At 30.0% G+C, this 12,843-nt stretch overlaps 2 protein-coding genes across 2 annotated transcripts; both read left to right on the top strand.

The window, feature by feature from the left end:
- The first annotated feature begins 1,599 nt into the window (after nucleotides 1–1,599).
- Nucleotides 1,600–6,198, top strand: LOC132746099 (uncharacterized). The gene is made up of 2 exons (XM_060735170.1): nucleotides 1,600–2,910; nucleotides 3,255–6,198. Exons 1-2 carry the CDS (start codon nucleotides 2,791–2,793, stop codon nucleotides 4,110–4,112), a joined length of 978 nt encoding a protein of 325 aa, XP_060591153.1. The 5' UTR covers nucleotides 1,600–2,790; the 3' UTR covers nucleotides 4,113–6,198.
- A 4,010-nt stretch (nucleotides 6,199–10,208) lies between these two features.
- On the top strand, nucleotides 10,209–12,554 carry LOC132746100 (carbohydrate sulfotransferase 1-like). Its single transcript, XM_060735171.1, has 3 exons — nucleotides 10,209–10,570; nucleotides 11,069–11,312; nucleotides 11,672–12,554. The coding sequence occupies exons 1-3, from the start codon at nucleotides 10,483–10,485 to the stop codon at nucleotides 12,552–12,554; spliced, it is 1,215 nt and encodes a 404-aa protein (XP_060591154.1). The 5' UTR covers nucleotides 10,209–10,482.
- The last annotated feature ends 289 nt before the right edge of the window (nucleotides 12,555–12,843 follow it).

Here is a 12,843-nt window from a genome sequence, read left to right as displayed (position 1 = left end):
GTACACCATAACATCCTCCAACAGTAATTCTTTTGATATATTTGTGTCTAAAGACTGCTGGCTGAGGCTTTGCTTCTCACCATTTTATATTTACTTCCCATTAAATGAACCTTATTATAATACATCAATTTTATTTAATTTTACCCATGAAATATGGTGCTATATCAGTCAAATATATTTCATATTTGTTTAAAATAAATATGAAATATAAATATGAAAGTAGGCGGAGTCAAAACTCATATTTATTTTAAGGGACTTCTTTCGCCATTTTGTTTGAAAAATCTGATAAATACAAAACACTTTTTTGTTGAATTTTGTTTTGAAAACTGTCTAGAATGATAGAAAATGGTCTAACTAAGAAAATAAATTCGGACACCAATATCTTTAGTTCAGTTATTAACGCTGTACAGACTTTAAAGAGTTGTTTACATGACGTCACAAAGAAGCGCCAAACATCGCGTTCAAAACAAGACGCAATATTATATTACTGCGCGCTGTACAATTGCAGTTGCGTAGCAAGCAATGGGGCTTGTTACCATTTTTCTTCGATAATGAAATTAAATTAAAAGGGTATTTTTTCGTTTTTCGTGAAATATGGTATTATATTTTCACTCAACATGATAAAATACCACATATTTTCACTCGCCGTCCCGGCTCGTGAAACTATGTGGCATTTTATCATGTTTCGTGAAAATATATTCCATATTTCACCCAAACGAAAAAATATCCTGTTAATATTTTGTCAATCCCAGTCAACCTTTGTTCATATTTGTATGCATTGTTGCATACATTTTTGTTACCTAACTTGATTTTTCAGTGCTAAAACCCAAACAAGATTAAGCTTCGGTTTATTGACTGTTTCAGACATTGCACACTTCCTGTGTAAATCTTTTATAATGTGACCTGATATGTAAATTATAACTTTTTGCTTATTGTCACTTGTGTTTGTACAGTAACTGTTTCATACTTTTTTAACCGTTTGGTAATATTTCCAAGTAAGTATTTGGTCATATTCATAAAAAAACCTGCTTGAAGTTATTCATTTCATCTGGATACGAGAAGCTAAATACTAGATACTAAATTTTCGTAAATAGATGTTCTCGGTCATCAGACAGAACAATATTGCAATGAAAGTCAACCATTTCACAGAAAATTTCTTTTGGTTGTTAAGAAGACTTTTGGCTCTCTGTACGTTCCTTTCTTGTTGCTTAGTTTGAGCTGATGGTTCTCTTGTGTTCATTGCTGAAAGATATCAATTGAATGAATAAATATCATCATTATAACAGCTTATGCTTTAAGTGTATATGCTTTATATTTACGGTGCTGGTGATGTTGCCCTTGAATAGGAAAGTACCTAAGAAATATCAAGTTTAGCTGTGCTTTCTTCAGCATTTTTTGGTTCATTGGTTTTTGTCAGAATTATTGTCGTTTAATGATATATTAAATAATTTGTCCAGACTTATCCTCTTATACAACTTATTCAATATCAATAGATAGAGTTGAGTTAAATACAGTGCTAGAAGAGATAATGGTAGTAAACTGTGAGTCAGATGATGAATTTGTTATTTCGAATGTAAATTGCAATGATGATGCCTTTAGGGTTAAGGTATATATAGTGCTGGGTGATGATATTTGGTTGACAGATGTCAGTCGCATGGTGAATAACTTATTGAGAGTTTTAATGGTGGTTGTGATGCTGATGTAATTTATTTAGATACTGAGATTAATAAAACTTTGATTTCTTCTATCCATTTTAATTGATAGTGTTGGTGACGGAAGAAGAAGTGACAGTATAGATTATGAAATAGATCAGAACAATTTTAGTGATATAGAAGTAAACATGCATTTAAGCTTTCTTTCAAAGAAATATCATAAGGTTGTTAGGGGTGGTAGACAGAACAGAGTTTCTGTCACAACATCTACACCAGCGACAGGACAGTTCATTGAATAGAAAATGCAAATATAATAATTATGTCCGGCATGTAGTTGTGAATATGTAAAACTAATGGAAATGGGGCGTAAACGTCTAAGGGATGAATAATATTGGAAAGTTAAGAAAACAAACGGCGTAATAAAGGGCTAAGCTATGTAAATACATAAGGTACGTTTTTAAGAAAAAGAAATTAAGACCAGCCTGTGTTGTAAGTTGTAGGTTTTAACCCTAGATGTTCAAAGCAACTGAGTGAAGAGGATAGAAAAAATGCTGCAGTCCTACTGGCAGTTAGGGTGTGTTACTTGACAAAGGTATTTTATCATAAGTAATACCAATAAATGTGAGAAAAGAAGAGGAAGGAAAAACTGACTTCCTGTAGGATATTTTCCTACAAATAGATTTTTCAAATGAAGATTCAAATTCCCCTGTTCGTGTTTGCAAACAGTTTTTAATACACTTCAGATTGGCCAGTCTGTTGTATTGACTGCTCGTTCCAAATTACCGATACAGGTGGTAGACAAAGATATTAAAGGGACATCTGATGGCAGCAGAATTAGCTAAGTACCAGACATAAAACTTAATATTGTCAGGGAACATATGAAATCTTTTAAGGCAATTGATTTACATTACTGTCGTAGAAAATATTAACGCCAATATATTGATTCTTCTTTAAGTCTTAAAAAAGATGTATGCTCTTTGTGGTAATTTACATGAATTTTAAAATAATAATTTCGTCGGTTTAATTACGGATAATAATTTTTAGTGACATATAGTCTTTTAGTTACGTTGTATTTGCCTGTTGACCGGTATATTTGGTAAATAAATAATACTCTTTAATATACATTCGTAAAAATAAGATGAAATTGTTTATTTACAAAAAGGATTATTTAAGAAGCGTTTCATTGATATATGTTGTAACATGTCTTAGTGTAATATATTTATATTTGTTTGCAAAACTCAAAAATATAGAGGACAGGGTAAGTTCAATTATAAATAAATATAACCTTTTATATAACAGATGAATAATGATGCAAAAGCTTTTGTACCCAAGATAGAAACACCTTTAATGGTTATATTTCATGTGAACAGTTATTACATAATTGTACTGTTATGGGCGAAACATTGACAAATTTGATACAATACATCTTTAATAAGGATATTGATGGCAATCGATATATTCTATGCAACAACTGATTAAAAATGTTGTAATCAACTTAGATAATAACGGACGAATATCTGTATCATTTTTATAAGCTGGTATTTAAGCACGTTTGAGATATACATGTATATATATGAAGATATATTCCTATATTATTTACAGAAAGCAAGTGATAAGACATCAGCTTGGCAACCTATTCCCGAAAATGCGACAGTAGTTACAGCTTATATAGATATAGGTCCTTTTTCAAAAGGATATCTTCATCGGAAAAGGTCGACAACATTTTATTTTCAAAGAGCCAAAGCGTTTAAATTCTTGTTAAATGCATTAATAGTATACACAAATTCAAATTCATTTAAAAGTCATATGCTTGAATTACGTCGAGACCTCCTGTCTGTTACAAAAGTGTTCCTTATTGATTCAATGTCGATAAGGTCATTCCAATATATAAAGCAAATTCAAGAAATTTTTCTGCTACATTCATACCCAAAATACTATCCGCATACAACTAATCCTATGTATACATGTGTAACCCATGCCAAATTCGACTTTCTTTTGAATGCAACGACAGAAAACACATTCAAATCAAAATATTTTATGTGGTTAGATGTTGGATATTATTCAAGTAAAACAGCTTTAAAAATGTTTTATTTATCTAAACCGCCATTATTTAATGAAACTAAAATAGCGGCTGACCAAATTGTTTCTAATCTTACTCAAGCGCTTTTATTAGATCCAAACACAATTTTTAAAAAGAAAAAGAGCATTGTAGCGGCCGGGCTATTATATGGAGAGCGAAGTCGTATAATCGTTTTTTCAAAACTGTATCAACGAGGGTTTCGATACTTTTTGTCACAAAATTTAACTAATTCTGAACAACAGGTCATATATGCAATCTACTGTGATAAAGGCAACCGTATACTAAAACCCGCAGTTGACTTACAATATTACAGGGCGCCAGGTGTTCCTTATTATCACTTCCTTGGTACTAGACTTATGAAAGTTAGCTCACATTCGTAATCGAAAACAACGTTGAAAATGGAAATGACATTTCAAACTTAAAATTGGATTTTAAACAAAGAAAATGTGTGTCCCTACCATAAGATTTGTATGGTTTGTTACGTTCTTACAATGACCTTAACAAAAACAAAGGAGTAAAAACAATGAAGACAAATGCAATAACAACAACAAACAGATGTAAAATGAAATCCGATAAAAAGTTGTCGAATGTTATAAAAAACACTATATTCAAGGTTACATTACTGCACATTTACATAACGCATTATGTATTCCTTTATACCTACAAAAATGTACATGTATTTTTGTTTCATAAGAATAAACATTTTTTAAAAGTTTTATCCCTTATAAAATATATTAACAATTTAATAAAAACAGTGAATGTATTCAAGCACTGAGTCATGTCTTGTTGAACTTCGTTGTTGAAATAATCACGGTTGTTATTTTTGTTGTTGTTGTTTTGTTTTGATTTTTGTTTCCCTTATTACAAAAGATATTGTTAGTAAAGAAGTTGCAAATTCTCAAATAAACATTATATGATTCATAAAGATACAGAAAGAAGATAATCAATAATCAATCAATTGAGGATGTGCTAGTGTGCATTTTCAAGTGTGTATTTTGTATTTTTTTATTAATGTATATTGTGTAATTGTTTATAGCTACACCATAAATCGCTGTTTTTACCTACGTTTTTACCATTTAAACTGCTTAGTGGTACATTTGCATTAGATATTGGTCCTATAACATTGATTTGTAAAGGTACAGATAATTAAGTTTCAGAAAAAAGGAATTTACCTTAAATATAATTCTAAGATTATTATTTATAATAGGGCTACATATATGTACTTGCTATTTGTTTAAGTTATAGGCTTTTTTAATGCAGTTCCCAAAATATTATCTTAATGATAAGAATTGTTTTAAAAAAATAACAATCTAATAGGTTGTAAAGAGATAAGCTGTCTTACAAAATATCATTGATGGATCCTAATGTGTCGGTGATAGGTGATACATATACCAGGTATAAAAATGCAAAGGTGATAATTGATTTTTTTTCTTTACTTGTAGAGTGACAAGATAACCTACTTGTATTTCACGACTGTTCAGCACTAGTTCTCAGAATCTGAATATTAAATAGAGAAAAAAGAATCCCTAACGAATGCCCAAAACGACAAAATTAAAAATTTTACAGGTTTGGTTTGATTGACCCTGTTCATGGACAGTACTGGAAAGTGCAAGTTACCGTCCAGGTTTTTGGCACCGGCTATAGCGGGATTCATCATTAAACATGAACTGGTAACATTTTGAATTTTGAAACAACCGCAGATGTCACCCAGAGCTTTTGATGGTCAACATTCACCATCTAATGATATTCGAATGATAATAAAGTTTTGAATATATTTACATTCATGATTTATTATATTTTGATTGAAGATAACGATATCTCAAACAAACAATTAATAAGCTCTATACCTTGGGGCTTACTCTTACCATTACCGTCAATATACATACTCAATCAAATGGAGCCTGCAAAATGTTGAAATAATCGTTTTGTGCGTTCTTTAGGGTTTCTGTTTTTATGAAGTAATGATTACGACACGCTTATATCTCCGGCACTTTTTTTGCTATTGAAAATACATGTTAAATTAATGATTAAATATGTCCATATATAATTGTTTTGCTTTTGCTGACACCCATAATAAGTGTTACATTAGAGACTATTTATATCAATTTCCTTTTCACTGTTAAAACTCAACTTGAATCCCAGTTTTCATCATACAAAATAAAACAACAAACAAAAAAACAACTTCTTATAGAATAAACTTTCATTTTCAAATAATTATAATGACAGTTATGTAAGAAATACACGATCTGATTCTTTTAATGCAATAATAAGTGATAACATCAAATTTTCATCGTATATATCAACAAAAAATACATTAGCTGACATACATATATCTTGAATTAAAGTTAAAAAATTGTCCTAATGAACCTTCATGGTGTGATATTAAATGTTCCAGCACTGACATACCTGTTTTGTTGTTAATTGAATTGTACATCTTAAAATGTCCAGGACTTATACATTTTGTAATTTTTTAAATCATAGATGTAATAAATTTGAAATATTTTCGGATAATGAAAAATGTAAAAAATATCATTGCAAATTTTTCGTTTTAAGAACGACACAAATACCTTAATCTTAAACCAATATATTAAATATAACGACAAAGAAATAGTATGATTATTTGAGAGAAATGACAATGCTGTTAAAATTCTATTGCATGTAAATAACTAACATATAATGTCTTTTGGAAGAAGAAAATCGCTACATCTGCCATTTCTTTGTTTTTCAACAAAGTTCTTTTACAAGAAAGAATTTACATAAACCATATAATTTAGGGAAAAAAGAATCCATAAAGATAGTCCAAACAACAAAATTGAAAATATTGCAGGCTCGGTTCGATTGAGCCTGTTCATGGACGATAGTGGAAAGTGAAGGTAACGCCGAATTAAATAGAAAACAGAACATTAAACATAAAAATGATGAAATTTTAAATTTCGAAACATCCGGATATGTGTTCATAAGCCTTTGAAACGTGAATACAGACAGCATTTTACTGAAAATCAAAATCAATTTATAAAACATATTTTCTGCGTTTAAAACTTTACCAGTATTAAACAATAAGTTCAACAATATTTACTGCTTTTATTACTAACACACCATTGAAAACACTTTTTCGTTAAACAATTTATATAATTATTAATATCAACCATATCTAAACCACTTTCTTTGCATGCTTTAGACAGTACTACAGATTGTTTATTTTTACCTTTCCTTCCCAATTATTCACGTGGTGTCTTCAAATAAATAGTACTATGTTGTGGTAAATAACGGAGGCAATACTGACTTAATAGCTCCTTTTTCAATTGCAGGTAAAAATCTCTTTTACCAGTGGACTAATACTATTTCATTCTTTTTCAATTTTTTCATTTAAGTTTAACTTAATCATTGGTTGTCTAAATCAAATTCATGTTTTGTATCACCCAATTTAAGTTTTCATCTTATTTTAATTTATCTAGTACTTTTTTTCAAAGAACTCATCCAAATAAGCTTAATTTCGTAAAAAAACATTTTCAAGGTAAAGTCTATCCTGGAAAATAACATGTCCCAAAAACAAGAACATCAACATACAAAATCTTAAGTTTATGAAAACACACGACAAGAAGAGGCTTTTAAATACGGACTCTCACCTATTGTAATATAATCTTTAAATTAAACTGTTTTCAACATAATGTAAAGCACCTCCAATCCCATTTGTTTCAAATGTGAAACGGTATTTCTAAAAATCGCCTGGTACCCTGCAGATTCAAGTGTTTACCTCCCTCCTTAATTGCAAAGTATTTCCGGCGAGGAATACCACACCTAAGAAAGGGCTTGAATGTCCGAATAGATAAAACATGCCTATTCTTACATAGCATAGTAAATCTTTTATTGAGAACTTTTACCCTGTTGCCTGTAACATCAAATAAATGGGCCTAGGGATAATAGCAGAAACAATAATACTACCAGAAGAATATTGACGAACATAAGAAATTATATCATTGAAAGAAGATAAAAAGTGAACCAGTCCCGTCATTTGCACCAACATGTAATAAAATGAAATTGGACCTTAATTCAACATGACCCTGTGATATTCTATAACTCAACCTAGAAATGTTTATTCGAAGGAAGGCTGTAACATGTGTGTCCTAAATACCAGAGACATTTATGGCCATGGGAACCGAAAATTTCAATTTTAATGAACATGTGATCCAAATTGTCAACTTATACATAATGACAAATTTTGTCAAGGAGTATTTTATTGGCAATGGTATAAACGACCAATAAAAATTGTAATGTCAATATGATGCATACATAAATTTAGACTAATAAAAAGATTTGTATAGGTCAAATCATTCAGCCTAATAATCAAGTTTTTTTAGTTCATAATAAACAAAATGCACTTTCTTGTTCAAGTATCAGGTAACACATTATATTTAAGCTTGGGTAAGGTAAGCAACGTTGTATAATAGCAAAACTAAGCTACTGTAAGCTTAGGTAAATTTAGGAAAATTCTGGAAACAAAGTGATCCCTCGGAAGCATTAATCACAACAAAATAACATAAGAATTGCAGACTCGGTTTGATTGAGTCTGTACATGAGGGATAATGAATAAGTGCAACATCCCTCACGCCCCCTAGCACTGGAGTTTAGGAGTTTAGAATAGGTGACGAGGAATAAACGGTAGGGTAAGCTTATGGCTTTTTATTTATTTCGCACCAAAAACAAAGACATTTATCTTTAGTAGCAATGCTTGTACACCGCATATATTTGTATTGTTTATTATTAGAATTGTAATGGATATAAAACAATGAAGAACATTTTCCTTTATAAAAATAATTTTATCTTTCTCACCATTATAATCATCATTATAATCATCACTATTACCATTGTAGTCGTCAGTCTAACATGTACAATAAGTGAAGATCAAATATCCTTATCTTGAAGACTGATTAAAAACAAGCGCGTAAATTATCAAATTATCATCATAATAATTATCCATTTTAATCACTTTTATCAACATAAATATTCATCATATTCACACCAAAACAAACTTTCAAAATGGCCGATTACAGAACATAGAAAAATGTCACATGACTATAAAGTAACAGGTATCATATGATATTCTATTTTAAGTAACAAGTACGCAACCAAAATTGCGAATGGTTCGTAAATTGCTCTATTTCCTATACCGTAACACATGTGTTAAAATAAAATGTCAAAGGCGTTTGTTTGTTGCTTTTTTATTTTTTTTTATTTTAAAGGACTAAGCTTTAGACAATACCCAACCTAGAGTTACGGGCCTTGATAGTTGACAAATTATTTTACCCTTAACCCAATGTGTGTATTTCAAATCAAATTCCTGTGGAGGTTACGGGGATGATTTAAATTTTAACCAGAATTTAAAGTTTATTATAACGTGCAAAAGTTCCGTCAATTTCCACTAGAATATGTTCTAAATAAAATGATTAATTTCTACAACAAAAACATGTGAAGTCAAAGCAATATCTTTAGCGGCTATTGTTCATTTAAAACTTACACCAAAACATTAAACAGAACAAAGGACCATAATTTAGTAAAAATCCATCCTCAATAAGTGACGAATGCGTGAATAGAAAATAGGTTTAGTGGTTGAGGATGGAAAACTTGTTTTTTAAAATCTAAATAAGAATTTCTAAGTTCACAAAGGACAATAAGTTAGTCTTATTCCATCCACTTCAGATTTCCGAACCTTTGCTAATGACATATTATTCTGACTTTTAAGACATGTGCTCAAGTTAGCCAGATAGATTGCTTCCTCATATGAGATAACCTAAGGTCCCTTGCGGGATATTAATCCACGGCGATTAGGCAATAAGTGGCCGGCGACTTTTACCGCTCGGCCATCGAGGACCCTTCTCTCTTAAGGCCCGCCGCTATTTGATGAGAGGGTAAGGTACAATAATTTGGGTGATATGGCTATATTAGATTTCAGGTTAATTGGTGACATTTTTTCGTTCATAATAATATTTTTGATTCAAAATGACCCAAAACTAATTAGGCATTTAAACATTTTTAACTCGCATTTGGCTATGAATCGAGCAAAATTCGATTTTGACGTTTTAATTGCGATAACCCTAACCCTAGGTTCGAGGAGTTTGGTAACATCGTGAAGTTTGTACGGTCAACTTCTAATTCGCTGATTGTTTACATTTTATATATGAGGAAAAGGACTCGCCCGCCATATCAGCTTATTAAAGTGTATTGATATCAAATAACAGAGGCGTGTTCTTCAATTTCTTTTCTCCGTGTGATTTATTTTACGTTGAATGTATTTGATGTTATACGAAATACAGTATTCAGGCGGATGTCTTCACCTAAGTGATGTTATTATCTTATCATATAATGTGTTAAAAGTCATCCTTTAGTTTATGCAATTTTTAAAATCTAAATCACACGGAGAAAAGAAATTGAAGAACACGCCTCTGTTATTTGATATCAATACACTTTAATAAGCATTGATGAAATGAATGGAACTGGAAATAGCACTTTATATCAGAGTTACTTTGGTAAATTTATAAGAACAAAATTTTAAGTATATTGTTTGTCACGTTTTTGTTATCTACAATTTTATATTACAATTATAAAATATAAAACAATGAATCAGCATATCAGATAAAATGAAGAAGTTTGATTCAAAACAGGTTGTATATTGATTTTGAGTGTTTTTATGTCAAACAGTCCATAAAAAGATAACATCGTTTTGCCATTCTTTTTTAAAGGGAAGACGATAATATGCTTGAAAAGTCATTTAAAAAAGGATTTGTGATTCTATTCTTTATGTTGATCATAAATGCTATATATACATGGATTAAGCAAAATAGTGAGTATAAAAGAATGACTTATTTTCTTTTGTATTTAAATAGTTATTTTAATTTTTGATATGAAGCCTATTTGTAATCAAATGATTAAAGATAACATTATGAAATGAAAACACAACCAGTCATATAATCTAATTTATAACCAGATATGTGCCTAAATTTAAGCATTGAACTTGAATGTGTGGGCTACATTCATTATGTAGTTATTTTACATGCTTAAAATGGTATTAGGATCAATTGCTGTTTCTGCAAAACTATTTTACATTACTTTTGAATTGGGCTATGAATTAGGATAACAAAACCATTGCAATCCACATTAGATGGAATATGATGAACTGGCGAGTTTGAATTTTATTTTATTTTTAAAAATTTAAAGAAATATAATTTTGTCATACTTTTTTTTATTATATCTGGTTATCAGGATAGGGAATTTATTAAACACATAAATGTAATTAATATTGCTTTATATTTATGATGTATGATAATTTGATATGTTTCAGACAGTCTGGCTGATGTTAAATACAATATAGATTTGCGTCACTATAAAACAAAAGAAAATTTATATAACGCAAGGTGTAAGAAAATAATAATAATTATAGCATACGGCAGATCTGGATCGACATTTCTAGGCTCAATACTTCAGGAAACCATGTCAACGTTCTACCTTTATGAACCTTTCCGAGCTGTTAAATACTTACATCAAAAACAGGTTGGCAAATATTCACTTTCAAGTGACAGTCCTTGGTATGTTCTTATTTTTAGTTTCTAACAAACCAGCATTTATTAAATTGATTTAATTAAAAAAAGATCGAAGAATGGATATTTCTTTAACAAAACAATATCAACACGAGACGGTAAGTTTCTTGTTTTTTCTAATGTTTTAACAGAATATTTGGCATTCCATTCCTCTAGACTTTTGAAATTCGTAAAACTAATATCACTATGAATAATTGTGATAAAATTAAATTTATACGGATACCCTTTTTGTACAAATATCAATTTTAATACAAAAGAAATCATGCGATAATGAGTATCATATTTAGATCAAAAGAAAAAAAGAAATAATCAAACAAGTCCCCACCAATGTATTAATTCTATTTTAGGATGCAATATTCGCAATCCGAAACAGAACAGAAGGCTATTTATGCGTTTAATTTGTGGGTTAATTGTAGTTTAAGTTCCATATGCATACCTCAATTAAGTGATGAACAATCAACGCCAAATGTACATGGTTGTTGTGGGAAAAGGTTGTCGAGCAATAAAATTGATACTTCAAACCTGTCATGTCTGTATGAAGAAGAAAAATACTGTCAGAATTCAACAATACAAATCTTTAAATTTATACGTATGAGGATGAAACTAGTTTTGCAACTTTTGCATTTGTTTCCAAATATAAAGATTATTCATCTTGTAAGAGACCCTAGAGGAATATTTAATTCAATAATGACCAAAACGAAACCAACAGTGCAAATGCATTCTGTCGTGAATTTTTGTGAAAACCTGAAAAATGATCTGGCATATTCCAAAGTAATTTCAAAGCAATATCCAAACAAAATATATGTTGTAAGTTATGAAGATCTTGCTAACAATCCAATAAAAACAGCTAAAGATATATTTCAGTTTGCGAATTTACGCTTCACAAACGCAATAATAAAGTATATACTTCTGAAGACGCAATCAGATAAGGATACATGCAGATTCTGTGTTATAAGAAAGAACTCTACAGAAACATCTTTTAAATGGCGATCAACAATAGATTTAAGAACTGCGAACTTTATATACAAAGCTTGTAAATTTAGCAATCAGTTGCTTGGATACCTTCCATTAACAGATGAAAACTCCCTAAGAAACGTCTTATTGCCGTCAAGAAAACTAGGTGATGTTAAAAGATATATTCTATCAAACAAGCAACTACAAGCAACTACATGTTTGATGGATAATACTATTCAAACATTACGATTTGTTATTAAATGTGCAAAACACTAATCGCATAATTAGTTAATATGCAGCAACAGCTGATGTTTGACAGCACTGTTTATTTCTATCGGATTTATTCTATGAGCAGCATTGAGTGTTTGCAAACACATACTTTAGAAAACTTTTATCATTTTTACAAAGACAAAAAAATAAGAGTTCAATGAATAATTACATTAGAAAACATATTATGTTTCAAGTTTATCTTGACAAAGTAAGGACAATGAAGTAAAATTAAATGCGTGTATCTAATTACATCAGAAATAAGTGACTTTATATAATTAAGGGTTCTTTTAATTAA

The sequence above is a fragment of the Ruditapes philippinarum genome, unplaced genomic scaffold (assembly GCF_026571515.1).
Source record: "Ruditapes philippinarum isolate M1 unplaced genomic scaffold, ASM2657151v2 ctg3633_1_1_1_1, whole genome shotgun sequence".
In the NCBI taxonomy this organism is placed as follows: domain Eukaryota; kingdom Metazoa; phylum Mollusca; class Bivalvia; order Venerida; family Veneridae; genus Ruditapes; species Ruditapes philippinarum.
The sequence above is the reverse complement of the archived record's forward strand: the minus strand, read 5'-3'. Positions and strand labels throughout refer to the sequence as shown.

Excerpts from the sequence above, each read along its gene's own strand:
- LOC132746099 (XM_060735170.1), top strand. The coding sequence starts at position 2,791 with ATGAAATTGTTTATTTACAAAAAGGATTATTTAAGAAGCGTTTCATTG. Across the intron at positions 2,911-3,254 it reads TCAAAAATATAGAGGACAGG|AAAGCAAGTGATAAGACATC; the intron begins GTAAGTTCAATT and ends TATTATTTACAG.
- LOC132746100 (XM_060735171.1), top strand. The coding sequence starts at position 10,483 with ATGCTTGAAAAGTCATTTAAAAAAGGATTTGTGATTCTATTCTTTATG. Across the intron at positions 10,571-11,068 it reads TACATGGATTAAGCAAAATA|ACAGTCTGGCTGATGTTAAA; the intron begins GTGAGTATAAAA and ends GATATGTTTCAG. Across the intron at positions 11,313-11,671 it reads CTTTCAAGTGACAGTCCTTG|GATGCAATATTCGCAATCCG; the intron begins GTATGTTCTTAT and ends ATTCTATTTTAG.